This window comes from Aythya fuligula, chromosome 11 (assembly GCF_009819795.1).
Source record: "Aythya fuligula isolate bAytFul2 chromosome 11, bAytFul2.pri, whole genome shotgun sequence".
NCBI lineage: Eukaryota > Metazoa > Chordata > Aves > Anseriformes > Anatidae > Aythya > Aythya fuligula.
This window is the reverse complement of record NC_045569.1, coordinates 10263172-10289251: the sequence shown is the minus strand read 5'-3', so window position 1 is coordinate 10289251 and position 26080 is coordinate 10263172. Positions and strand designations below refer to the sequence as shown.

At 44.2% G+C, this 26080-nt stretch overlaps 1 protein-coding gene across 8 annotated transcripts in view; it reads right to left on the bottom strand.

The window, feature by feature from the left end:
• Positions 1-26080, bottom strand: part of MYO9A (myosin IXA) — a 186951-nt gene that overhangs the window by 137268 nt on the left and 23603 nt on the right. For 7 of the 8 annotated variants that reach the window (XM_032194816.1, XM_032194821.1, XM_032194824.1 and 4 more), the window contains exon 2: positions 13782-14702. In XM_032194816.1, coding sequence (XP_032050707.1) covers positions 13782-14624 — 843 coding nt within the window. In that variant the 5' untranslated portion in view covers positions 14625-14702. Of the gene's footprint in view, positions 1-13781; positions 14703-23043; positions 23393-26080 lie in introns of those variants that run through there. The other variant, XM_032194817.1, reaches the window with a different exon arrangement.

Here is a 26080-nt window from a genome sequence, read left to right as displayed (position 1 = left end):
GAAACGACAGCACGGTGGTTTCCCAAAACTCAGAGTAACCCCAGTCCCAGTTATTTATCATTTCACACCCTCGCATGTACCAACATCAGGAAAAGCCCGGAGCTCTGACCTCATTAAGCTGTAATTGCACAGTCCGTCAGCAGACACATTTACTCATCCAAGTAAGCGTCCACTCTGTCAATAACCCAAGCTGATAAATTTAGTTAATAACCCCGCTTGAAAAACAGGCAAACTTCAATAAGTGCCTTTTTTTTTTTTTTCCCCCTCCCCAAATCACTCTGTTTTCTCCCAGCTTTATTGAAATTATTTAGCTTTCCTGTACCAGATGAAAAACAGATGTCCTACAGAGGGAAAGCCTGCACGAGCCAGGAGAAACCAAGACAGCAACAAGCAGGTCCCACCCATTCATTACCCCTATATTTCACTCATGCCATAAGGCTATTTATATTGCATCTCTATTATTACAAATATTATAATTGTGATGTAATTCTGGAAACCACAATTTTCTCCTCTGTAGCAGAGGAAAGGAGAAAGCAGCAAGCAAGTTAAAAGGCTCCAGCAAAGTTTCTTTGTGCTGCATAAGCACTTTCAAAAGCTTCGCTCACATTTTGCGGCATTAATGCCAATATTATGGTTTGTAATCCCTTTTGAAGCAGCCCAAGCCCAGTATTAATCCAAGCTTACTAGCTCTTGGATGCCCACTTGCTGTACTTACAACAGGAATAAAGGAAAGGAGCCTGCACACACGCACACGAGGCAATTCAGGAAGTATTGCCACACGTGTGTTTGAGGGAATACTGAAGGCAATCCTTCATTTACAGTCTGCATGGGGAACACAGATGTACTAGCAGTGGGCAGCTGCCTGAAGCAAAAACAGGGAGCGAGAGAAAATCCTGAGTGATTTGCACACTGCCTGGCTACACATGTGGGCAACTGCAGGGCAGGTGACCTGACCTGGGTGAATCTCCAGGCGCACGGCCCCAGGAGGGCACAGTTTTCCTTCAAACTGCTCCATCTTTGCTCACCAAAAGGTTTTGGCAACAGAGCTCTCGGACTCGAATCACTCGTATGTGAGCCATTAAGAGCGGCTGCAATGCAGAGCACAGGAAAGTGAGTGGGGAAACAAGCCTTGTCATGCTGGATTTGCTGCACAAAAATCAATGGCCAATACGTGCCTGCGTACAGGCAGCCTGCACACAGACAGCAATGCTCAGAGGACCACAGTGGCAATCACAGAGCACCCCTGGGATATGGAGCTCTTACTTTGGGCGATTCACTTGATTTCTTCAAAACTGACTTAATACTTAAAATACACCAACAGCAAGCTAGTTTTGACATCCTATTCAGCTGCCAGTTACACACACGTGTCCTGCAGTCCCACCTTCAGCAGGGTCACCTGCGAGCAGTAACACCCCTCACCTTCAGTTAAATGCAACACGTAGAACAGCAGGGACGTTTCACTAAAATATTTTCTGTATCCTCCACAGATGGATGCACATTCCCATCACAACAAAAGGCTTGGCTTATGTTATCATCTGTGTTCCTCCGCAGCTTGAGAATTAAGTTCAGGTACTGCATTTTAGGAGGAGGACGCCAAAGCACAACACAGAAAAAATTCTTGGGTTTAGGTGGTTGACCATTTTTTGGCCTCCCGCATGGCACCTGCGACACATCCTCATGTTCAGCATCCACGATCTCAACGAATGCAAAACACCAGCGTGTGCCCTCCTCAAGCTGAGATTCAGCAATGTTTCCGTGCTGTAGTTTCTCCTGGCAAGCATCTTGTGCTGCAAGCCAGCCTGGCCCCACGAGGCACACAGGGAAGAGCAGTGCCCTTGTCCCCTTCTGCAGGGCTCATCCGCCCTGGGACAGAGGGGAGCAAGCTAGAATTAACAAGAGCAACCAAATGCAAAAATTGCATGTTACGTTTGGCAGCAGGCTGGTATTAGATCACTGCGAATCCCAGCTTAAGCCCCTTAATAAAGTTCAAACATGAATTTCCTGACTAAGGTAAAAAGCCTGGCTAAAATTTATGAACTGCTGGCAAGTTTACCGCTATCCCAGAGGCCTCCAAATACCAAGACAACTCTGGCCCACAAATGCAGAGTTCAGGCAGATAACTTGGATACATTCCTCTTTTAGCATCGCTGGAGCTGGAGCTAGAGCCTAAGCAATGAAGAAACAAAATTTAGCAAGAACAGAAAGGTACTCTGGTGAAAATAAGAGGTTTGATTAATCCACAAGAGGCAAAATATCCATTTTATATATTATGAGACCATCACTCTCTGACAGCAGTGATTTCAGGGCTTGTTCTTGTGCACGCTGCTGCTGAAGCACAGCTGTGATGAGACACCCGCAATATTTTTTTCTGTTTTTGCAAATGATCGAGTTACTTCAGCAATAAGGACACAACTTACTAGAAGGCACCCCTACCTTTTCAGAGCCTTAAACTAAATGGCAGAGCATTATTGCCAAAGCTCACAGAGTTTATTTTCAATTAAGGAATGGATACAAGCCTTGCACAGAAGGGCATTTAATTTCCTGCTTCGGGGAGGCAACCCAAACCTTCCCCAGCTCCATCAGACACAGCCTACTCCACCTACCACGCAGCTGATTCATATCTCTCCCTTGAATAATGCCTTACAAGAAGTCTCATTGTACTCACTTCAGAGCTCGCTTCTTATCTGCAGGGTGAGGAGCATTTACAGTCGAGTCGAGGATCTGCAGAGTCTGGAGAATTCAGAACGCCAAGCTGGCAGTGTATGCAAAAGGACAGAGAGGGGCAGAGTCGTCAATCAGGCTGCAGCACTCAGCAAATGCAAGCTCCACACAGGAATATGGTTCTGCAGGTTGTAAATAAAGTGGGGCTTGCCCCACTCAATTCAGAGGTGGAAGAAATGCTGACTTGCCTGATAGTTGTCACTAAATACCTATTGACAGCAGCAGATGCTCTTTCCTCTGACATTTTCATTTATATTTTGGAAACAAACAAAAAACCACCAGAATTTTCTGCTCCTCAGGATGACTTTCTAGAGCAACAAGATCTCCTTCATTAGAAGCTACCAGTGCAGCACATAAATCCAGTAGTTTCACAGTGAAATTTAGAAGCTGTGAGAAGAAAAACCCCAAAAGAACCCCACACATCTGTAGTGGAGAGACTCAGCATTGCCCACTGCATGTGCCCCGCCAGCCTGCGTTTCTGTAACTCCAAATATAAAGAAAGCAGGAATTCTGCAAAAGAGAAACTAGATTCATATTTTATTAAAATCAGCTTGGTCTCTTCCTCTATCAGTTCAATGTGAGCAAGGAGGGAACAACAGGGATGTGGCGGTACTACCAAACAACTATGAACCATTGTAAGTTGCCTATCACCAAAGAAATGTAAGAACCAAAAAGGTGACATCAGAATTTTTTCTTTTCCTCCAGTTTTGGTAGAATTCTACAGAACAACAGCATTGCTGACGCTGTAAGGGTCACCTGTAACATTTAATTATTTTGGAAACCAGAGGCTGGACCAGTTTTTGTACGTGCAAGCCCAGCCGTGGCTATCGCTGGCAAGCACGCAGCATCACTCCTTCCTCAAACTCTCCTGAAACCATTTCCACTTCCCAAGACAGCCCTTGGATTTGAAGCAGATGAAGGCTTTAACACTTGGCCCTCATCTTCGATGACAGCGTTTTTATTCACCTGCTTTCATTCTCATCTGGTATCCCTCACGCAACTCCTTGTCCAAGATCCTGATGAAAAATAAATACGTAAATCTGCCTAATCTGGGGCAATCTGCAGATATTTGATCCCTACCACAGTTGCTGCATAGGAATCCCATGTCTCTGCTTTCATTCCCTTCAACCAAACACGAGGATGTTACAGATCTGGAAAATGCTGTCAAAATAAAACCACATTTTGTTATTGCACCATGGCCAGAAATGGCTTTCAGAATCAGAAACTGTTGTTTTTTTTTCAGCTTTCTCTCCCCACCACCAAACTCATCCTTTTCCCACACAGTTGCTGGTACAGCCACCCATTTTCTGAGATGTGCTCTCTCTGCAAAACTTCGCTTTCCTGAAAGTGGCAATGAGGGGAGTTTTTGACACAGTGAGGGCCTTTCAAACAAAGTTACAGATTTTGCACTGCTGACTTGAATGTAATAATTCTTCATTCACTGCAAGGCACCTAAAATATAAAAAAATAGATTTCATGCACTCCTAATTTTTTCCTTAATCACTTTTTTTCTTGAAATTTATACTTGGTGTGTGGCATTAGCACTTCTTAAGTATTTTAACAGGAACTGCTTGACAACCATTACAGTACACCCTGCTACCAGTCTGCCCATAGCAAGGTGTACTGCCCCAAACTGAATTGTCCACTTTGATAGAAGTATTTAACACATCCAAAAACGCTTAAAAAAATCAGAAATAATCCTGATTTCTACTTCTCATACTAGGATTAGTGGATTATGTAGTTTCTCGGTACCTTTTGTAATGAAGCTAACTGACACAATCAGCCCTCATGATTGTAAGTAATGGTTCTCCATTACTGCAAACTGCCCCGATTTGGCTAAATTTGGAACATGATTTCAATTCTTAAAAAACATTGCAACATCTCTTCTTCTATTCTGTCTTTACCCACGCTTGTTGTCAGGGTTAAGACTCTTGAAAACTGAAACACATCCTCTGAAAGCTGCTCGGCTCTCGCAAGAAGGAACTGAATTATTCATCATGGGTTTGGACGAGCACACCCGCAGAGGATGACTGCCGGTCCTTCCTCTAGGCACTGTTCGTTGCATCGGCTCTGCAGTCATACCAAAAATGTTAAGTGTCACGTAGCTGTAAGATGAATTTTTATGGAACTGCTGCAGGGTTGAAAATAGGAAACCCTTACTGGCTTAGCAGCCGGGAGCACAACAGCAGACAGCACGCCCATGGTGCCACCTGTATCAAGATAACTGCCAGCAGTTGGCACAAACTTCACGTAGTCCAATAGACCCCCAAAAGTCCATCCAGATCTACCAGAATGATTTCTGATGCCAAATGAGGGATCCCCTGAGCCCCAGGCAACTGATAGCCATGGACCAGCAAGGACACATCACCTGCCCTGCTTACTCTGCTTCCCAGCTATGCATGGGAGGATGAGGTGAAGCCTTTGTCCTGCTAAGCCCAGCCATCCCCACTGCGGGGAAGGAATGGAACCTTGTGGAACATCATCTGGGGGAAGGATTGTTCCTTTGCCCTCTCCATGTGCCCAGCTTTAACTGGGTGTGACCTCCGTGCGATATTTAACTCCAGAAGCTGCAGCAGCTAAGCAGGTACCTGCCTACGCCCTGATGCATTGCTCCACTCATTGATCTGATTCCTGTTAAAGCCGCCAGCAGCAGAGCTGTTTGGTCAGTGCGTGACGCACTTTGTTCGGCTTCATATTTAGCAGGCGCTGGGACCGTGATGAAGCAGCAATCTTCTCCAAGCTGCAGAAAAGACCAGAGCAACAGCAGACCTACAGCTACATCACAATTCAGTTGGCTCCCAGGTAGGTCTTCAAAGGAAACCTCCTGGTCATCCCCACCTGAGTTTCAGTGCTCTGAGTCCACTCAGACCCAAACAAAATCCATGTTTTTATCAGAGTATAGTGCAATAGGAGGCGTTCAGCCACAGGACCAAGTTGGGGCTCATCAGAACTAAAACTCCAGAGACATGTGTGGACTCGGCCTTGGCTGCTTCCCTCAGCACAACAGTTCCCTGCGGTGCTGAACTGCTTGCTAACGTACACGTACTATATATACACAGGTCCCATAACATATGCTTGCGTATTTATTTTCTAATTCCCATCAAGGGCAGCTAGATAGTACAGTACCTTTAAAAATAACAGTGCTTGCAGACCTGCCCCAGCTCATACAGAGAAGCAAAGCAAAGGAGGAACAGGAACAAAGGCCAGGCAGGTGCACCCACTCTGAAAGCAGCCCCGGTCACTTAGGTTTATACAGAAAAAAGGTTGATTTAGAAGAAAAATAGTTAATTAATCATACTTACTCTGTCACCACTGCACAGCAAAAACGAAGTAACAAAACCCACTACCATGTTATAAATAGCAAGGGCAGGGGGGTTGGAACCAGATGATCTCTAGGCCCCTTCCAACCCAAGCCATTCTGCGACTCCGTGACTTGAGGACACTGAGACTTGACTTCAAAGCTTTTATGTGCAGTCTTGGCAGGCAATGTGTTGGCATTCCCAGTGCTCAGGAGGATGCTGTAGCTGAGTCATCAAGCAGGCAAGGGGCTATCACAAGGCACAGGTCCTTGGGCACCCCGCAACACGCAGGATTTGGCAGCGAAACCCTGCACTCTCTAGAGAGGTTTAATGGGGGGCACTCACGTTGCATGCCTGTAACAGCCATATGGATACCAGAAACCATTAAAAAGCCAAAATTCATCAACTGCTATTTTGCATTAATTACCGATTATTCTGTAACTAGAACACCACAGCTTTTTCCAGTGCTGTACCAACTGCATAAGGGCTGGGACTTCTGCACCTCTGTTATCAATACTGAGTTCTCATGGAAGCTTCACTGAGCAGCAGCGGCTCAATCTTCCTTTGAAACATCACTTACCAGGTGCCACGTTATCATTGCACAATCTAGTGAAAATGAAAGAAAAGTTTCATAGAGTGTATGTTTTCATATTCAGGTTAAAATGAAAAGCTTAGCACAAAACCAAATAACAGATAAACTGAAGAAATATATGTGCTAAGCCACAAGAAAAAAAAAAAAAGTATTAATGAAAAATCAACAGTCCTCTAATACCATATAATGCTGACATGGTTAAAAAAAAAATGCTGCTGCAAAATAATTCTGAGGGTGACAACACACATGCTTTCAGACCAGAAGTCTTAATCTGGATTCACTATGGTAGCACATAAGCACGAACACATGGCCCCCTGCTAGGGACAGACTCAGGATTATATACCTCAATAGAGGAAAAACATGAAACCCTGAAAGAATGAAAGAAAACTAAAGAAAGAAGATAAAAATGGAAGGGTATGAATGAGAGCAAATGGCAAAGCAAAGCAATTCGCCCAAAAGAGATGGTGAGGGGGCTAAGGAACACAGGAGGGAGGAAAAGACAAGGAAGTGAGGAAAAAATGGGATATTTGGACTCAAAGGTTCAATAAAAAGCACTGCACTCAGCAAGGTCAGGGCTTTATTTGTTGTTTCCACCAGGGGAAACAAAATAGCTGCTTATTCTTAGGGGTAGAGGAAAAAGCCATTTCTCATAAACCTGCTTTAGTAACTGATCGATTTTCCTGCAGCCACCTCAGGTCAGAAATAACCATTTCCATCATTCAAACATAATAAAATGACTTTTGAATTGAGGTAGTGAAATACTTGCTGAGGATAGCAAATAATGGAGAAAAAGAAAAGTCAAATTCCACCACCGATGTGGTCAATCTGGCTGTTCCACAGCCTCTAAAGAAAAAGGACTGAGTAATTCCGAACTGGAGAAGCGGATGAATGGCACACTTTGACACAGAGGCAGAAAGTGTAAAATATCACGAGCTAAAGAATAACAGCATTTTGGAAACACTGCTGAAAAGCATTTAGTGCATGGGCATTGCTGTATGACTCCTTTGTGTCGCTGCTGCTGTCAGAGGCCTGCACAAATTCTTCTCACATTAGACATAATCTGTATAATCTCTGCGAGCTGTTCCCCTTCTGGCCTTCCCGTGCGTTTGGAAGAGGAGAAAGCAGTGCTCAAATCCCGGCTGCTGCACCAAACTTCCATGCCTAACTCAGGCCACACATGAGATCAGTAATAATTGTACATATTAGAGGCTAAAAGTTATCAAGAGCAAGCAAAGAGCAGACGTAAATCCCTACTTCATATGTAAAACCTCTCGAGACACTTGGCCCAACATCATGATTTGAAATGTTGTGTGCAATTGGCTTCTGGTAACAACAGCTCCTCCTTGTCCCGTGCTGCTCGGGTACCCCAGAGGTCCAGGACATGCCCAAATGTTGGAGTTAACTGATTTTTTGCTCCATTCAAAAGCTCTTTGTTGCGCTCTGAAGCATTCAGAAGCATCTACTGCACTTCTGGCAGGGAAGCAGTATTTTCTCCTAGCCTCAGCCAGCTCCTCAGCTGCTGCAAGCAGCTCCCTGGCTTGACTCAGCTCGGGAGGAGGAGGGATGGAGCCTGCTCGTGACCATGGCCAAGTTCTATACAATAAAATTAAATACCTTTTAATTGCTGCTTACGTATTCCTCCAGCAATTTAACAAGTAGAAGAAAAAGAAAAGATGCTAGACTCCCAGGCCTAAAGGTTGAAGCTGTAACTTTCACAGACCTGCTAGAGGTGTAAAGTTGTTCCAGAAATTAAAAAAAAACATTGCTACGGTGCTGTTCCTAACATCTCAACACAACCCCCCACCTATTGGGAAGGCACGTAGCATTGCCATCACTACGAAAGGCTAGCTGTTATTTTCCAAAAGCAATTCAAGCCACCAATTCTTCTTTTTTTTTTTTTTGGCACAGACAATGCAACCGCACATCAGTGAATGACAGCAACAGCTCCCATCCACAGCCAGCAGTGATCGTTAGCCTGTCACAGAAACATTTCTTTTTGTTATTATTTCTTTTTTTAAAAAAAAGCAATTGAGAAATCCCCACTAGGACATTTTTAAGATGCATGCAAACAGCTGCTTAGAAAACACGTCTGTTTTTTGTAGCTGCAGTGCTTCTTGCGACAACCAAGATGTCAGCAAAACTTCAGCTGCTGGATCGATCCGGCACAGTCTCCTGGAGCTCCGGGCACGTCCTAAACCTGCCTGGAGATACGTGGCCATACCAGGGCCAGGGGGCAGTTTGCTACTGTTTGCATTTATGCTGAGAAATAAATAAAAATCACACAGCCTGACAAATCAACTTGCACTCAGGCTGCTCCAGTGAAGCTTATGTATGCAATTTGTCTTTCACTGGGTCCTGAGCAGAGGAAGACGCTCGTGATCCTGCTGGGGCTGGGCTTTCCACATCTACAAGATTTAAGACTATGAAAATACAAGTTCATCCTGATGTTTTAGCTAATGTAATTAAAGGGAAAACAGTGTCTTAAGACATTGTCATAAACAACTTTTTAAAGTTTGTATTGATTAGAAGTAGAATGAAACGACAGTTAATGGGAAAATGCTCCTGCATTACAACTCTACATACAAGAATTCAAATACTGCTACCATTTAATGGAAAAAATCTGGAAGAAAATCCCAAGAGTGAAGTTACTGCCACGTCACAAAGATCAAGCATCTATGGTATAAACTTGAACTCGTCCATTAAATGCTTTGTAAAAACAAAACATGCATTGTCTACAAAGCTGTTTTGTACCAGCTTGCAGAGATCCATCCCCAGAAGTTAACAGAAAATACAGGGATACTTCCTAACAGACTTCTTCCTTCTCCTCAAGACCTATAGCAGTGGATAATGACTTTCCCAAAGCCAAAGCAACACTTTCAAGAAATAAAATAAAATCCAGTTCGCCTCCCAAAGTTTGTGTGGACACTGGGAAAAGCTCTTCAGAATTTTTAAGCATTCTTAGCCTGAAGCCACTGTAAGAAAAAAAGGAAGACCTGATCCTCTTGCCTTCCTCCTCACCCTGCTGAGGCAGCCACCAGGAGCAGGTCTCCCTACCTGAAAAGATGAGAAAATACATACCATTGATTTTTTTTTTTCAGAACACTAGGTAAAAGCTTGGACTAGAGGATCTTGGAGGTCTTCTCCAACCTGAAAGCCTCTATGATTCTACAAAGGTAAGCCACCCAAGGGCTGTTTTCCAGCTGGACATTCCCTAAATCCACTAGCCTCTGGCTCCCAAGGTTTACATGACCATGACCCGTCTCCAAGAGACCTTGACAAACGAGAATGAAGCGTGGTTGTGGCATGCATCACACCTTTCAAGGCAAGAATTCAAAGGAAAGAAAGACAGGAGTCCTAGGTTTCCTGGTCTTCCCCCCAACACAGAAAGTAATGAAGCCTCGTTTGCAATAAAAACATCTAATGTTCTTGACAAGTAATAAGCCCTTGAACTATTAGTGTATATCTGAAATCTTAACTTCACCTTCATACCTTGCACCTTCAGGTTAGTATTTATATCAAACACTGGTGCAATTTTCATCTCTTACTTAGATAGGAGAGAGAGATCTAATTTCAGACAAGCTCGTGCTTTTATACGCTTGAGTCTTAGCTAATTATACCCTAGCTCAACTATCTGGGAATTAAAGTGGGTCCCATAACTTCTCCCTATCACACTATTAAAAACCTCCCCTTGGACAGGGATCAGATCCCACGTAACTTCTGGAGCCACAGTTCACTGACTCCGTGCTGGAGAGCTGCAGCTTAGTGGTTCTGAAGAAATTCTTCGTGTGTGGTGTAAGCAGCAGAAATGGAACCAAGAGCAAGTGCCTGTTTTGCTGCATGCACGTTCTGCCCAAATATTCTATAATTTCTGTCAAAACTGGCAAGCTTCAAGTCCAAACCTAAGTTGGAAAGTGGCCTGGTGATTACAGCATGGAGAAGAACAGGTTTTGATGCTGAACGATGTGTAGGAAAAAAACTCACCCCAAAATCACTGAACTCCAATCAGTCAATGACATCAGGCTTGAATAGTTCTGGCTGAGTAGCTCTGACCTATTCAGTTTGGACTGTGAGCTGTGAATATTTGGGTTAGGTGAATTAATTCAGTGAATTAATGCCATCAAGAGAGGCTGAGCAGCAGCTCTGCCAATGCACATGCTCCTGAAGATAAACGAGTGAGGAGTAGGAATACTGCACAGGAAAACCTCAAGAAACCCACCTCTGCTTCCGTCTCAGGACAAAATATCGCAGTGGGACTCTAAGTGATTTCAACAGATTTTTAAGCTAGAGATGATTGTTACAAACCTGGCAACAGTCATTAAAAGCCCATATAATACACATAAAATATCTTAATTTTTCAGTGAAAGATAACTAGAGGGGAGCAACCACTTTGCATGTGGCATTTATTCCACGGAGTTCCACTATTTTACAGTAGGTTAGACACACTAGTGTCTGGAAGTCCTGCGATAACAGCACTTTTCTGTAGAGCAAACCTTTAACCACAGTTTTTGGAATGCAAATGGAAGTGGAAAAATCTCTTCTGCGTGTTGCTTATTTCTCTCTCAAAAAAAGAAATTCTTGGAGTAAAATGTTTCACTAAAAGACATATATACAAACCTACATGTACACAGATGCCTGGCATACTTTCTTGATGCTTCCTTAAATAGTATCAGGGTTGGCATCTAAACGAAAAGTAACAATCTATATGGAAATTAAGCAGCAAAGCTATGCACTCAGGGTCCCTGATGGAGCATCAAGCTGAGCGTAATGAAGTTTTCATCTGAAGTACTGCATGAAGTAGATCAGAAACAGAACTCAATTGCACATGCAATTATTCCTCTGATATCTGCATAAAACACCTGAACTTAAGAACTGAATTAAGCACTGAAACTAAAAAAGGCAGAGAGCAAAACTTTGGCCAACTCAGCTCTACTGACACCCTACTGGAAAATGGACCTTCTGCAGGCATACTGCGGCCTCCTGTCCAATGCACGGTGCTAGCCACTGCATACAGCTCTTGGATGACAACACCACACCTAGATGGCAATAACAGCTTGCCTTGACAGCCATCCCAAAAAGCACAGCTTGGACAAGGCTCACAGGAATCTCGTAATGACCTCTGCAAGAAAAAAAAAAAAAAAAACAAAAAAAAAACACAACAACAGAACAATAGCCTTGGGCTATTCCAAAAGGCGAACTTCAGAAAACAGTGAAGCTGCAGAAAACCTTAAGTTGGCCATGCTTCCGCTCCTTCCATGCGAGCACGGCTGCAAAGGCATTCCCAGGGACGGGGGGAACAACTCGTGCTGCTGGAAATGCTCTGCAAGTAGGCAGAGAGCTCGATAGGAGTGAACACACTCCAACTTGCTGTGCTCCAGCCCCAAAATACCAGGGGTCGACCCACCAACAGGTATGTTGCAGCACATGTGCCTCCCAAAAGGCAAACCTGAGCCCAACACGATTTCATTTTAAGTGGGCAGAAGGAGAATGAGAGGGTCCAAGAAGGCTTCTGGAGAAAGGGAAAAGAATGGGAAGGAAGAGGAAACGTAAATGAGATGCACAAGGTTAGCATCAACCACAAATGGAAGGAATCAAAAGAGGTCAACCTGCAAACTGCTCTCAGGGCAACACAAGCCATGAGAGCCCATCTTCTCTGAAGATCCCTTTTTTAGGCAATTTTAGGAAGCGAGGAAAAAACAGAGGTATGCACGTCTTATCTTTCAGACTGCTTGATTTGTGACTATTTTGAACCGAAGCGGCAGACCAGAAGAAATTCTGGATTAACCTGACTTTCTCAGAGAGACCTGGAGGCAGCTGAAGTGCAAGAGCAGAAGCGCAGCTGCCGGAGCAGAAGAATGCAAGCTTCTGTCCCCAAAGCAGAACCAGCCAGCATTCCCTGAACCCTCAATGCTTCAGGGACAAATCCTGAGACAACAGTCAGGAATTGGAATATACCTAAACAAACAGTGTTCAAAATAAAATGCAAACAAACCAACCAAAACGTGAGTTTTATTTTTAGGAGACATGGTCAAAGCCACTTTTTAAGACAATAAAATGCAATCCAGCATTTCCTTCTTAAAAAGAAAAACACTGAGAAATTGCTAGAAGTTTGTAGCTAAGTGAGGCCAGGGCTCCTGTGACATCCATGCAGAGGTTTCACCACTGTCACTCAGACTGAGAATTTTGCTTGGTAGCCTTTTTGACTGAGGCAGCACTCACACAGACACAGCCAAAAACATGGTTTGCAATAACAGTTGAATGTTTGCTTCAAAATAATCCACTGGGGAGTTGACAGCGGGCTTTTCTGAGGCGAGAGGAGTGTTTTCCCCGCCCAACAGCAGCTGCCTTTTCTTGGAAAGCCAGCCTGTGCCCCAGGTTTTGGGAGGGAAACTGGCCTGGCTGTGGCGGCTCTTCCATGCCAATGTGAGCCCACCACCCGCACTGAGCCCCACACAGCCAGGCTGCACCGACAGAACTCCTTCTGCAAGCAAAACTGGACAATCCTAAGGGAAGCTGTTTCCAAGAATTACACAGCTGGCTCAAAGCAAATTAACTAATGACCACTTGTATCCCACCTGTAGAGTTTCATTATCTGTGACATTAACAATCCAGTTATCTCCTTTCATCACCAGGAGAAATCCTCATAAAGTACCCACTCTCTCCGGCTAAACCAAGCACTGATTATCAGAAAATAAACTTTTGACCATTAAAATCACTTTTGATCTATTCCTCAGCTCAGTCAAGCTGCGGGTACAGAAAACCACCCAAATGCAACGCTATCTGTACGCTACCTGACATCAGCTCAGTTTGCAACATGCTATGAAAGAGGCCACCGTTAATTCATGAAAGGTTTTTTCATTTCCATTTTCCAACTGAAAAATCACTGAGATACCTTGGTATGAAGGAACATTTGAGTGAAAATATATGCATTAATAAATCTGTCAAAGCCACTTGCTGCAATTCTTTTCCCTGTTTTGAATCACGTAGTGTTCTTTAGGCAGGGAGGCTACCTCCTCTCATTACTCATTCTGTTGCAACTCAGTTTATTATCAGTGTTTACTAGATAAAAACGTAATAAAACCACAACTACTTAGGTTTGTTGTGTGTGTGTTGTGTTTTGTTTTTTTTTTACACGATTAAAAGTTTCCACACCGCTATCATTTTCATCTTACCTCAAGCACTGGTCCAGCTCCAAGAATAATCTGTTCTACTCCGCTAGCAAATCCCTTCTGGCTGAGGGCAGTGAGGTGATGAATCAGAAAGTTTGTGCTCTGTGTTTTTCCTGACCCACTTTCTCCTGAAATCACGATGCACTGGTTCTTCCTCCGCTGAAGCATGGCATGGTAGGCCACGTCTGCCACGGCATAAATATGGGGCTCCAGCTTTCCCAGCTGATGGTTATCATACATTTTGACATATTTAGGATTATAAATAGGTAGAAACTTGAACGGGTTAATAACTATTAGGATGCTGCCTACGTAGGTGTAGATTTTTTCTTGCTTAAAGCGGTTTCTGAGATTTTCCAAGAGCGTTTTCTCGTTTAAGTCCGGCAGGCTGCACAAGTCGTCATAGTCCTTCTGCTGAGGCTGGGGCAAGAAGCCCCGCTCCACCATCCTGCGGCGCTCCTCCGTCACCCGCAGCCACGACTGCAGGCTCCCGTAGTGGATGGACCCATCGAGGTTCTTCTCCCGCAGAAGGAAGCGGTAATCCTCGCCGCTTATCCGGTTCTCCAGGGCCATGCGAGGCCACAGCATCATGCGCTGGACCGGGCAGTCCGTAGGGTTGAGGATCCATTCCTCCCCACCGAACTCCTTCACTTCTGCAAGGACGTAACATTTTGTTTTCTCGAGCTGGAGTTTATTGATGAGCGAATCGATCACCTCAGCAGCCGTGGACGTTTTCCTGGCGGTGATGGGGCAATAGATCGTCCCTTCTGCGATGCTCCCGGGGTATATGTGCAACGTGTACTCGCTATCCTCAAAGCGTCGTCTGCCTCCAACATCATTTACACTCATATTGGATCCTTTCCCATCAGTACCTGCACTGCATAGCTAGGACGTCCTGTACCTCGTCAGGTCATCATGTTATCAGCACTGAAAATGAAAAATAAGCAAACAGGTTAAGTATTTTATCTTTATCTATGAGATTCAGTGCAATGCAGCAGCTAAGTAATGATACCAAGCACCTAAAAGTAACCGATCATTCCCAACTGACACCTGAAAAGAGAGCAGGGTAAAATACCAAAAAAAAAAAATATATATATATACATATATATACCAAAGCTGTGGCCAAAAATAAACCTCACCCAGTCAGCATGCACTTGACACCCAAACACAGGCACAGATCTACCCAGACACAGCCACCCTCATCATCTCAAATTTTGATCATTTTTTCCCTCATCCTGAGGCATCAAAGATGCAAGCAGACCCTCTGCTTTTCCATCAATGTACCTTACTGAGAATAAAATCAACAAGAAAAGCATTATTTTGTGAACAACATACTGGTCAGCACACTGAATCAACAGTGGCATTCCGTTCACGTCAAAAGTTGGTTCGGTTTAATCAGCATTACCAAATAACTTCTTCAGAGTTAGTGCCTCTACTTCCATGTTCATGCTCTGCATGAGAACCCAGGCAAAGTATGGCTCAGCTAACTGTGACTTTGGAAAACACTCCATGATTTTCCCAACGCTGACTTTCTGTGCACACAAACTACGTATTTTCTAGACACTCGAAGAGAACTAAACCTCTTGAGACTTTGAACAGTTGTATAAACGCTAACTTACAAAGCTCTGATGTGTCACCTTGCAGGCATGTTCCAACCGAAAGGAAAATGCCTTCTTTGTCAACTCAAAGGCCTGAACAGGAATGCTGAACAGCATTTAGACTCCTGAAACAATGATTTGCCCAGTCACAAGTTTAAAAAAAAAAAAAGTCCTTTACTCGGCTGTCACAAGCTTCACGTTGTCTCAGGCTGTAAGACATCACACAATTCCTGCGTTGCTCTAAGAACACAAACTGCTGCTATGCCCAACACTTTGCTGCAGCACTAATGGGACCAGGAACTTGTATCGATTTAATTTACCTCCTCTGATCGCTGCTCTGAAATCCAGACTGCAGTAAGAATCACCATGTTATAGCATGTATTTATGGAACACAACACCTTCAAGTTGTAGGGTATTGCCACCCCATCAGCGGCCCTTTGCCCCACCAAGTCCACCTTCTTCCAACGTGTCCATACTTAATGCCAGATGTGACATGTTACAGCCAACTCGCTCGTACAATCTCGTTTTCTTTCTCTCACGCTGCTTAAAAAACAGAGAACTGAAAGCTCCAGTGTTGAAATATGCAATGCAGATAACTTCCTAATCCCTATGAGAATAAGACACCCACCCCACCACCGGCCCCAAATTAAAGCAATACCAGACTTAGCAGTCCGCAGTTCTCCAGTGATGGGATGCTGTAACAAACACAAAACTCCCCTCGAAGATCTCCCAGTTATTCCAGGATGAAGACAAAAGAGATCCAAGGCAGGTGAATTTTAATACAGATAAAGGTTTGTGTGATGGAGAACCTCACGCTGAGCTTTCCATCAAGCTCTGCCCCATAGGAGTGAGATCCTGCATCTATGACTGCTCCCCAACAGCACCAAGATGTTAGCGGTGGTTAAAAAAAACAAACAGTCAAAGCCCAACCACATTTGGGGTACCCCTGAGCTTCAGATACTCAGTGTTGGGAAACATTCAGGAGAAGCATTTCAAGTGCTCACCCTGTCCCTACGCTCTTCCCAAAGTCACTCTTGGCACCCAGAGCCGAGGCCCCCATCCAAGCACCACCACCCTCATGTTCTGCAGCGACATGAGGCAGAAATTGGGTTATTTGTTTAATTTATTGCACACGTTTCTGAGGTCCTCAAATGAAAAGCATTATTTTATGTTGCATTGTTTCTCGCCCCAATATTTCACCAAGTGTATTATCCCTAGCCACACGCTATTTGAAGCAAAGAAATTAATATGTCACAGTGAAATACATCTGGTGTGGCTCCGCAGTGCAATGCTTGGTAGCAGGACATATATTATATACTGGGAAGGGCTCCAGCTGCTTTCCTATAGGTTTAGGCTCCGCACAGATGCAGCAGGGATGATGTCAGTTAAGTGCTGGGTTGGGCTTTCTTTGTCTAGCTCCTCGACTCCAGTATCAGCCTTTCTTTAAGGAGGAAAAAAAAAAACAACACTTAAGCTCAGTAATTCCTCACCAAGATCTCACTTCAAAGCTTACCACAAGATGGTTGGCTATTTTTATTCAGGTTATCTGAGCGTATCAAAGGCTGCTGACTCACTTGAGAGCTGCAAACAGTACTGCAAGTGAGCCATCCAGAGCAAAGCCTCCTTCCCTGCTGCCTCCTCCCTCCTCCAGATACTCACAAGCCCAGTAAGTTCTCCATAAAGCAGCATCAGCAGCCTGCCTCTCTCCCCCACCTCTCCTAAAGCTTTCATCCCTACAGATGCTTACTCCACCTGCACCCAAACAGCTCCAGGACCGAGTGCCAAAAGCCCAAACCTCCTGCAGAGCCAGGGCCAAGTCTCCCCGAGCTGCTCCAGCGCCAAGAGCTTCCACCAACCACACAGAAATTCGGCAAGGTGCGAAAGTGAAGAGGCGTTAATTTGAGCCTTATAAATCCCAGGAGGCAGGCTACGTGATTTGCCTTTAATGATGTTAAACGCGGCTTGGAGTATTGTGTCAGGTCAAAGAGACGTTAACGAAGGTAATTGCTTGTGGTCTCCCAACCGCTGAGGTGCAAAAGCCTGGCTCTGCTCAACATCAAATGTGCCTCAAGCAGACAGCAAGTTTTAAAACCATGTCGGAGAAAACACTGCACTGAAACACAAGTAAATGGTAATTAGCAGGTATCGGGAGAGGGGCTGTCTTTGTGAAAGGTGCTCTAGCAGACTGTCATAATCAGCTTTTTTTCCTAACTGAACACTGTTTTTGTGTTCAGATGCAAATACTTTAAATATGGTCATGGTAAGTACAACCAAGAAGAGGCGCTCTGCAATCCCTGACCACCTGCCCTACGCACTGCTTTAATTACGGACATCGAGTGTTGCCGTGCATTTGCACTTACACGAGAGTGGATCAAAGATTACGACACATCTAATAGGCAGGCCACTTACAAAAAGCTATTATCTTACTAAAACAGGATGCCTGTCTCCAGACCCAATCAGTGGCAGATTTTAGGAATACCTGACTTCACCACTGAGCTGTCTTTCAACTGCTTCATTATCGCAGAACTGGCTTTGGCAAGGATGAAGGATGCTGATGCTGCAGAGACTGACAGCTGGAGGATGCACGACAAATAAATGCAAAAGTCTTTGGCCAAAACGTTCAGATTAAGCATTGCTGTGAAAGGAAGGGTTTGGAAATTTATGGCATTTTAACCGATATGCTTTCATCTTAATATTTTCTGTATTTGTTTACATTTTCTGTATTTGAATGAAGACTTACTCAAATTGACCCTGCACACTGATTTTGCTCACTTTGCTGCAACATAAATCTACTTGCAACATAAAAAGCATGACCTGTGCACAAATGCAAGGCTGCAAACTAAGCCTTATGCCCTCCCACCTAACAAAGCAGGTCCTAAAACACAGAATCCCATATAAAAATCTGAACAAAGATCTGATGACATGCTGAACAGGTTGACAGGAAAAGTATACTAAAATTCTGGTGGTCAACTAGGCTTTGTGCATACACTGATCTTGCATGTGGTGTTTTAAACACTGTAGGCAATCTTTCCTTAGCTGACCATAGCTTATGGTGCTTAAACACTGGTAGTAAACACGCTTTCTTAAAGGAAACATATATGACTGTATATAGGGAGTGCTTTTGTATTGGGAGATGCATTTTCAAGCAAGTGTTATTCTCTTAAGAGATATCAAACGAACTGCAATGGTTCGATTACCTTCAGAAGGAAGGGAACAGTGTTTAGACCAACAGGGACAAAGACACTGTAACAAACCAAGCCAGGGCAGTACACTGCGAGCAGGATGCTCCAGAGCACACTGCTCGCTGTCTGTGAGCAGGCACAAGGAAACACTGCAAATTTTATGGTGACAGATAGGTAAAAAGCAGGGAGAAAAGGGGTCTGGGGCCTCTGTGGTAAAGTGTTTACCACAAAGTGCATGAATGGAAGCTTTTGGTTGTGCTGTTTCCTGCTTTTCTGCTCAGAAAGACAAACCTCAGTATTTCCCTTTTCAGGGACAGCGTAAGAAACATGCAGCAAAAAGCCAAAATAAACTGTCTAGGGGAAGCATCAGTACCCGCCATAAATAATTTGAGACAGCTATAGCTTGAAATCATGGCCAGGGTTTGCCAAATACTGAATGAGAAAAAAAAAAAAGGTAGTGTCAGTGTTGAGACTGCTGAAAGAGCAACTCTGGAAGCAAAGTTCACTTTGCTGTATTGTAGCATCACATAACCCAGACGAGTGACTACAAAAATAGCAAAACTTTCTCCCCCTTCCTAATCCTCAGACGACTGCAATGGCCCGGGTTGCTCAAGACAGACTGGGTTCACCCCTCCGCTGGTACGTCAAAACGCATACCGCGTGCCGCCGAAATTCCTGAAATAGATAACTTAAAAATCCAAAACAGCCAATTTAAACATACTTCACCATTTAACCTGAACGCACTGGCCTGAGAGCTCTCTGAAGTTTTCTTAGGCAGCAGCAAATGGCCCAGGGCCGCCGCCTGCCTGAAACACAGACAGAGCAACCCCTGCCACGGAGCTGTTACCAGACCAAAACGACTGTGACAATGCCACCAGAAAACTACAGCATCCAGAAAGGCAGGAAAAGCCCGTCTAGATGCCAACCTTCTCTTTGCACAAGGAGGAAAATAAGGGCAGAGAGCTCCCTTCATTTACAAACAAAAATGTGCATCAGTCACACACAGTCTTGATGGTTTCAGTCATCCTGAACACAGTTATTGTGTGCAGTTTTACAAACCCGTTCATTTGGCAACCTGCTAATCCTCTCCTTTTTATGGTCCCTCTCTTCCTCACTCACCCTATTTTCTTCTTTCCGTGATGGAAAAGAAACATCCCATGGTAGCTTAGTCAATGACTTCAGTGAAACTCTCTAAGAACCTCACAGTGCACATGCTACCTAAAACTAGCATTTCTGTGCCCAGGTATTGGTGCAGGGACAACAAGAGGAGCAAAGGGGGGTGCCTTGCAGTAAAGCTGTCTGCAAGACCTCCGTAAGAAGAGTTACATCCAGAAAGAGTTACAACCACCAAAGGAATTAAAACAAATGCAGGAAAAGTGAGACTTGTAAGCGTTGTTGTGCCAGTCTGCAATCACAGGTCAAATCAAGCTCTTCAGAAAGCATGAGAAACTTGGAAAGCAAAGAACTCAGCCCTCCAGGATTCTCCATATTCAGAGAAAAGCTCTCTCAGATAAGTTTCAGAGTAGCTTATTTGGACTGTCAGGTGTCAAGCAAGAACTGATACATGACTGCCAATGACACCTAACAAACCCAGTGTCCCTTCACCTCTTGCATCACAGCAAACCCAAACAATTCTCTTGAAGCCTGCAATCCAAGGCAGACTTGTAAACCCCAGAAGTTTTTTTTTTTGGCTGTTATTGTCATGAGAAAAGGAGAAACCGCATTTGGCAGGTGTCAACCTCCATCCCTCTGGTAGGGGGAAGAAGGTGGAAGTATTTCCACAAGCAGGGGTCACCCACCACTGCCATGCCTTTGGGGTCAGAGATGTGCACTCTGCCCCAAGGAAGATTCCCAGAATATGAAAGGATTTGTGAACACTCAGCTAAAACCATGTAAATATTTCCCAAAGGTTTGCAGTTGCCCACACTAAATATAACCTAAAACAGGTTGCAAACACTTTGTGAGCTGTTCCTAAACTCGCTGGCTTTTTCATTGACTTGAAAGTTGAGAAAAGCCATCTCAGGCTTATTTTTTCCTGTGTTTTTATATTTTTATTCATCACTTTCAGCAATGACATCAGCATCTTGTCAATTTCATCCTAAAGAAAGAGACTGACACCTATTTAAGAGGCCCGTGGATACACAGAGTAAATCTGCAGATGATTCCCCCTTCCAGAACCTGGAATTACCCTGCATTGAGGTTTTGCTGTTCCCCTGTGCTCCAAGAGCTACAAACACTGCTCAACAGTTCCCCTCCTAGCAGCTGGAAGCAGGGCTAGGACACCAGTACCCATTAATCATCTTGCTGATGTCTCGTGTGGAAATCTGTCAGATTAGAGCCAACTTTTCTCCAAGACAAAATGAAAAGGAAAGGTATCTAGATACACACACCTAAAAAACCCACAGGAAAAAACTGTTGCAAAGCAAATCACTCCTAGAGACCGTTACGAACGAGGAACTGAATTAAGGCATGAATAATATCACAATCACTTACTCTTCCCCTTAAGGTCAAAGCACCTTCTGTGCAGAGAATGAATCAGTGTTCAAGGAATTAATCACGGCCACACCGTGAATGGAGCTCTTGTCTGCAGGGTTCCTGCCTCGCTCGCCGGAGAAGCTACAGTAGGCACAGAAGAAGGCATGCTGTAAAACAGAAAAAAGGGACTACAGGAAGGCAAACTGTGGTCTTATGATTCAGACAACTGAATGGGAGAAGTGCCTTCCATCCCTTCTTCCGTCACACGCTTTCTGCGTGATGCTGGGAAGCAAAAGGAGCGGTGCAAACAAAACCCAACACAGACGGCCCCAGCTGTTCCTCTTTCTTGAGATACCAACTTGAGTCACAGCAGCTGAAGCAGAGGCGTACGTTGCCTTTTTTTTTTTTTTTTGGGGGGGGGGGAGGGGAGGCAGGGGGAAAAACCCTAATAAAAGCAGCTAGAAGCAGCATGATCACCCAGCATCCATCAGCATTTCTGCAGAAACTCCTTTTTCTTTGGTGTTTCCTAGCTTCTGAAAGTTGGCCCTTACACATATAATGTTACCTACATAATACTATGGTTTGTGTTTCTAATAGAAATTAGACTGTGGTCACAAATGAGCAAACAGAGTGACTCTGGTCTTTAGAACCAGAAAACCCAGCCTGTGATGGATGGGTGATAATCCAGGACCACAGGGGCCAGAAAGAAGCACAGCCAAGAAAAAATAAGGAATAAAATCAAAGGAGGCATGCCAATGCTGTGCCTTCAACGCAGCCATCAGAGATGCCAGAAATATTTGCTGAAAAACTCTGAATGGACATAGCATCTTCCAGTCAGTGCATGAAGCACATCTGTAGTTACTTATATTTCTGTTTGCAGCTAAAATTTCATGTATCAAGCCTGAAAAAAAAAAAAAAAAAAAAAAAAAAAAAACACCCAGTGTTTACAATAAAAATCTCAGGGAACCTGCTGAAAATAAAAGATAGAGTGGTAGAGCAGAGAGAGACTGCCAAGTGTCACAGGAGTTCCCGCTAAGGACATCCCACCACCCCCAAAACAGACAGAGAGAACACCTATTTCAGAGATCAGGGATTACAGAGGTGTTAAGGACAAGACACTTCTATCCTACAGAGCTCTAGAGCTTCAAGAGCAAAGCCCAGGGAAACGAATGTATCCTGCACCTTCTAATCCAGCCCTGCAGGCACTGGTGTTAGGAGAAACATGGCTACAGCTGCCTGGAAAGCGTGCTGAAGGATGCAACCTCAGCAGGGGAGGCAGCACCCTTGGTCCAGAACAAACAGGCCTGAAGCAGGAATTGGGCAAAGCTGATCCCTGCCTATGCAGAAGCAATACATCTCACACGACTGCACGACACTAGTGCCCAGGCATCACTGCATCGCTGCATTAGAAAATGTCAGAAGTTAAGTGAAGTCAGCGATTTGCGTAACGCAATGTCACCGCACCATTTTTGAGTAGTGAGTCAAATAATCTCATGATGATTTCAGGGTGTTGTTTTTTTCTCCCCAAAGGTTTCAGGAGCGCTGATGTTATCTGGCAGAGGTTTACACAATCAGGCTGCAAAGTCAAATTCACGTGCAGCAGTGCTGGGAGGAGCTGCAGCTTCACAACTGCTGGTCTCTCCTTCCTCAAGGACTACAGATACAACCGACAGGGGAAAAGGAAGGGTTTTACAACCTTCTCACTGAAAACTCTTTTTGGCTATCTGTCATATTCAAATATAATATTCCAGTGTTCCCAAGTCAATTTTATTACATTGCACAAAAAGTTATTACCCACCTATTCCCGGAGACCCATCAATACATAAAAACCTGAGCTTCCTCTTCCGCCAGAAAGACATTTCCAGCTCTCCTACTGATAGGATACATCCTGAAAATACATACTCCGAGACTAAAATGAATGATAAAAGCCAACTCTCACTGGCCTTAAGCCAAATACTTAAAAAAAAAAAAAAAAAAAAAAAAAAAAAAAGGTACATTTTAAGTACAACATACCTTTTAACAAACTGCAGTTCAAATAGCCAATTCTCCAACAAAAACTTTTTCTGTTCCATTTGTCTCCTATCCCTTAAGTGACACTACAGTTCAGTTTGAACTCTCTTGCAATGTCATTTCCAAGCAGTGGTTTCTCTTGTTGCAACTCTCACTTCGGAAATACGAATCAGCAAGGCTTGGACACCATCCACCCAGGGTCTTTCAAAATCCTCCAAATCCTCAAATGTCATTTCCATAACGTTATGAATGAAGGCAACCCTCGCCTCGCTGCAAAGCGCATATGGGTTTTGCCTTCCTGTTTGCCACTTCTGCTTGCTTCACCTTCCCGTTTTCAATCCGCCGATGAAATCATTTCCCAAAAGAGAATAATCTCCTCTGCAGTAAATGAAAGCCAGCCCTCAGCAGCAATGACTGCAGCCTCGCCAGAAAAAAAAAAGCAGCTGCTCCTGGCTGGAACTAAGGTTTGCATTAAGTGAGAGACGACACCATGCGTCACCCTAACGCGCCCATCTCAGAGTTCAGCAGCCCAAACAGCCTCGTGCACCACAAGCCAGCAGCTACAGCACCACCAGCTAAGGGGAAAATAATGTACAGATCCTCTAAACACTGTACCATAGAGGACTTGAACCCAGGAACGTAATAATCCTGGACCATCGTGTGCTAAGCACGGGGTGCTACGAGCCAAGGCACTTGTGGAGCGAGGTTTCCCTTTCCATGGTGGATTCAGTAGTGTCCAGCCATGGGGAAGCCCCTAGCAAGTGCATTCTCCAGGTAGGAATTTCACAGCACCCCTTCGGGCATGCTCTGGACAAGCTAACTCATCCTGCAGCCTTCAAGCTGCTCCTCCTTCACCTTCAGGTTCCTCCTGCAATTCACTGTTTCTTAACATTACCAAGACCAACCTTAACCAAGAGTTTCAGCAATCAAAACTCTACGGACAGAAGCAAGAGAAACATTTGTTCCATTGCTCTTTTTAGTACAAGGCAGCACATGTTAGTTCAACTGCTTTGGTTGCTCGCAGAGATCTGCCTCAACCGGAACAATTGTTTTCAGAGGGTCAGCAGGGTTCCTTCCAACACGATAAGCTTCACAGCTACTTAATTAGTTTATATGGGGAGAAAAAAACACAACTTACTAAATTAGAAGCCACGGATTATTTTCCCCTCCTAGAAGTTGACCAGAAAGCTGTTTGTTCTGAATCTCTTAGCCAAGCAGAGCACACTTTAAGCAAAGGGACATCAGACAAGGCATGGCGAGGCAGAGGCCAGTTTCTCTCCCTCCCCTTTCTCACCATCGCCGAAAGCTGGAAGCCTGAGAAGGACTGAGGACGTCAGAAACTGCAGACACAGCGGAGCTTCCAACCTGATAAATGGAGCACACTCCAACAGCATCCTACAAAACCAGTGCAGAGCCTCTTGCTGGAGGCAGAAAGGAGCAAAAGCTCCACTTAAGCGGCAGGTACCCCATCCCATCACCCACATACTGCGAGCCCATGCATGGTCTGGAGCGACTTCAGCCTCCGTGCTCTCCAGAACAGCAAAGAAAAAGTCTTGGCACATTTCTGAACGCGTTATCAGACATGAGAGGAAAAGGAATATTAAAACTGTACTGCCAGATCTGCTCGGTTACCTTAAAAACAAACAAGAAGGGTGAATCATATTTTAAACAAGGCTTCCAGCAACTAGTTTATGAAAAAAATAAGTCTTTTTCCTGTAAAGGCCGTATGTAAAAAAAAAAAAAAAAATACTCATCCCACAGATTATGATAATTTACAAGGGCACAAATAGGTTGTTGCATTTAAATTAACCACAAAACAATATAATCAAACTCAAAATTAAATTGTCAGCTAAGTGCCACAACACCAGCGTGTCTTTAAAACGTGAAGATGAGTACTCTGAATGCAGTGGGACATGAAACTGAAAACAAAGCTTTATTGCAGTCCAGGAAGAACTGAAAATACCTTGAATTATAGATGACAGCTTCACTAAAAATAGTCATTATCAGATATCTGACAACACAGGCTTTGATTTCTTGGAAAACACTAATACCTAAAGGAGAAGTTAAAAAAAAAAAAAAAAAAAAAAAAAGGGAGGGGGGAGACATGCAAGTATTTAATAATGTATACCACCTGCCTTTTGCAAAAATATTTCAAATCCACCGTTTCAATCACTACTTTAAAACTGAAGGGATAGCTTGTTCCAAATACCACTCAGCATTTGCTGAGGTTACCCCAATTACCACTTCCAACTCGACTCTGCATGGCAGCAAGTTTTTTGCCCACTAAGCCCCAACAGGGGCAAGGTTTCCTACATGAGTTTTGTGTTTCCTAAATTTCCCCGCTTGTTTCTGGGTTCTGCAGCTGCAGGAGCGAGAGGGCAGCTCCCACGAGAGGACACGGAACTGCAATCAGCGGCTGTTTTAATTTTTCATGGTGTATGTGAAACGAGCTGTGCATTTCTTCGGAAGGCGGAAGCAAATTGGATGCCATCCTGGCAGCACTGCCAACAATTTTAATAGAGAAGGCAACAACTGGGTAGCTTGTCAGAAGGGAATATTTGGGGGAATTGGTGATTCTTCTAATATACAAGGCGAGTTGAGAAAGTTTTCATCTCCACTGCTCGTCTATGTACATGCACAAAGAGCAAAGAGAGATGGGGAAGTCAAGCTGTGTTTTGAAAAATGGATCTGACACACTAATGCATGAGAAAGATGCCTTGCTCCAAGCCCCTATCTTCTGTAATGCCGTCAGACAGCAGATTAACTCACTCGGATTGCGGCATGGCAAGCTAAGTGCACCAGAGACAGTGAAAGCTGGTTGGGAAAACGAAAACAGAAGTCAGCCTCATGATCAGAAGCCGACAAACACCTATTATACCGAGTGCGTTCCCTCCTGATCTTAAATCAAAACAAAAAAGCCAAAGCTCTCTGCATTTGGGAAATGTGGATTCTTAACAGACAGCAGCATCCTTATGAACACAACAACCCCAAGCCTGCAGAAAAGGCTCACATAATGAGAAAGCAACGCACCAGAAATCAT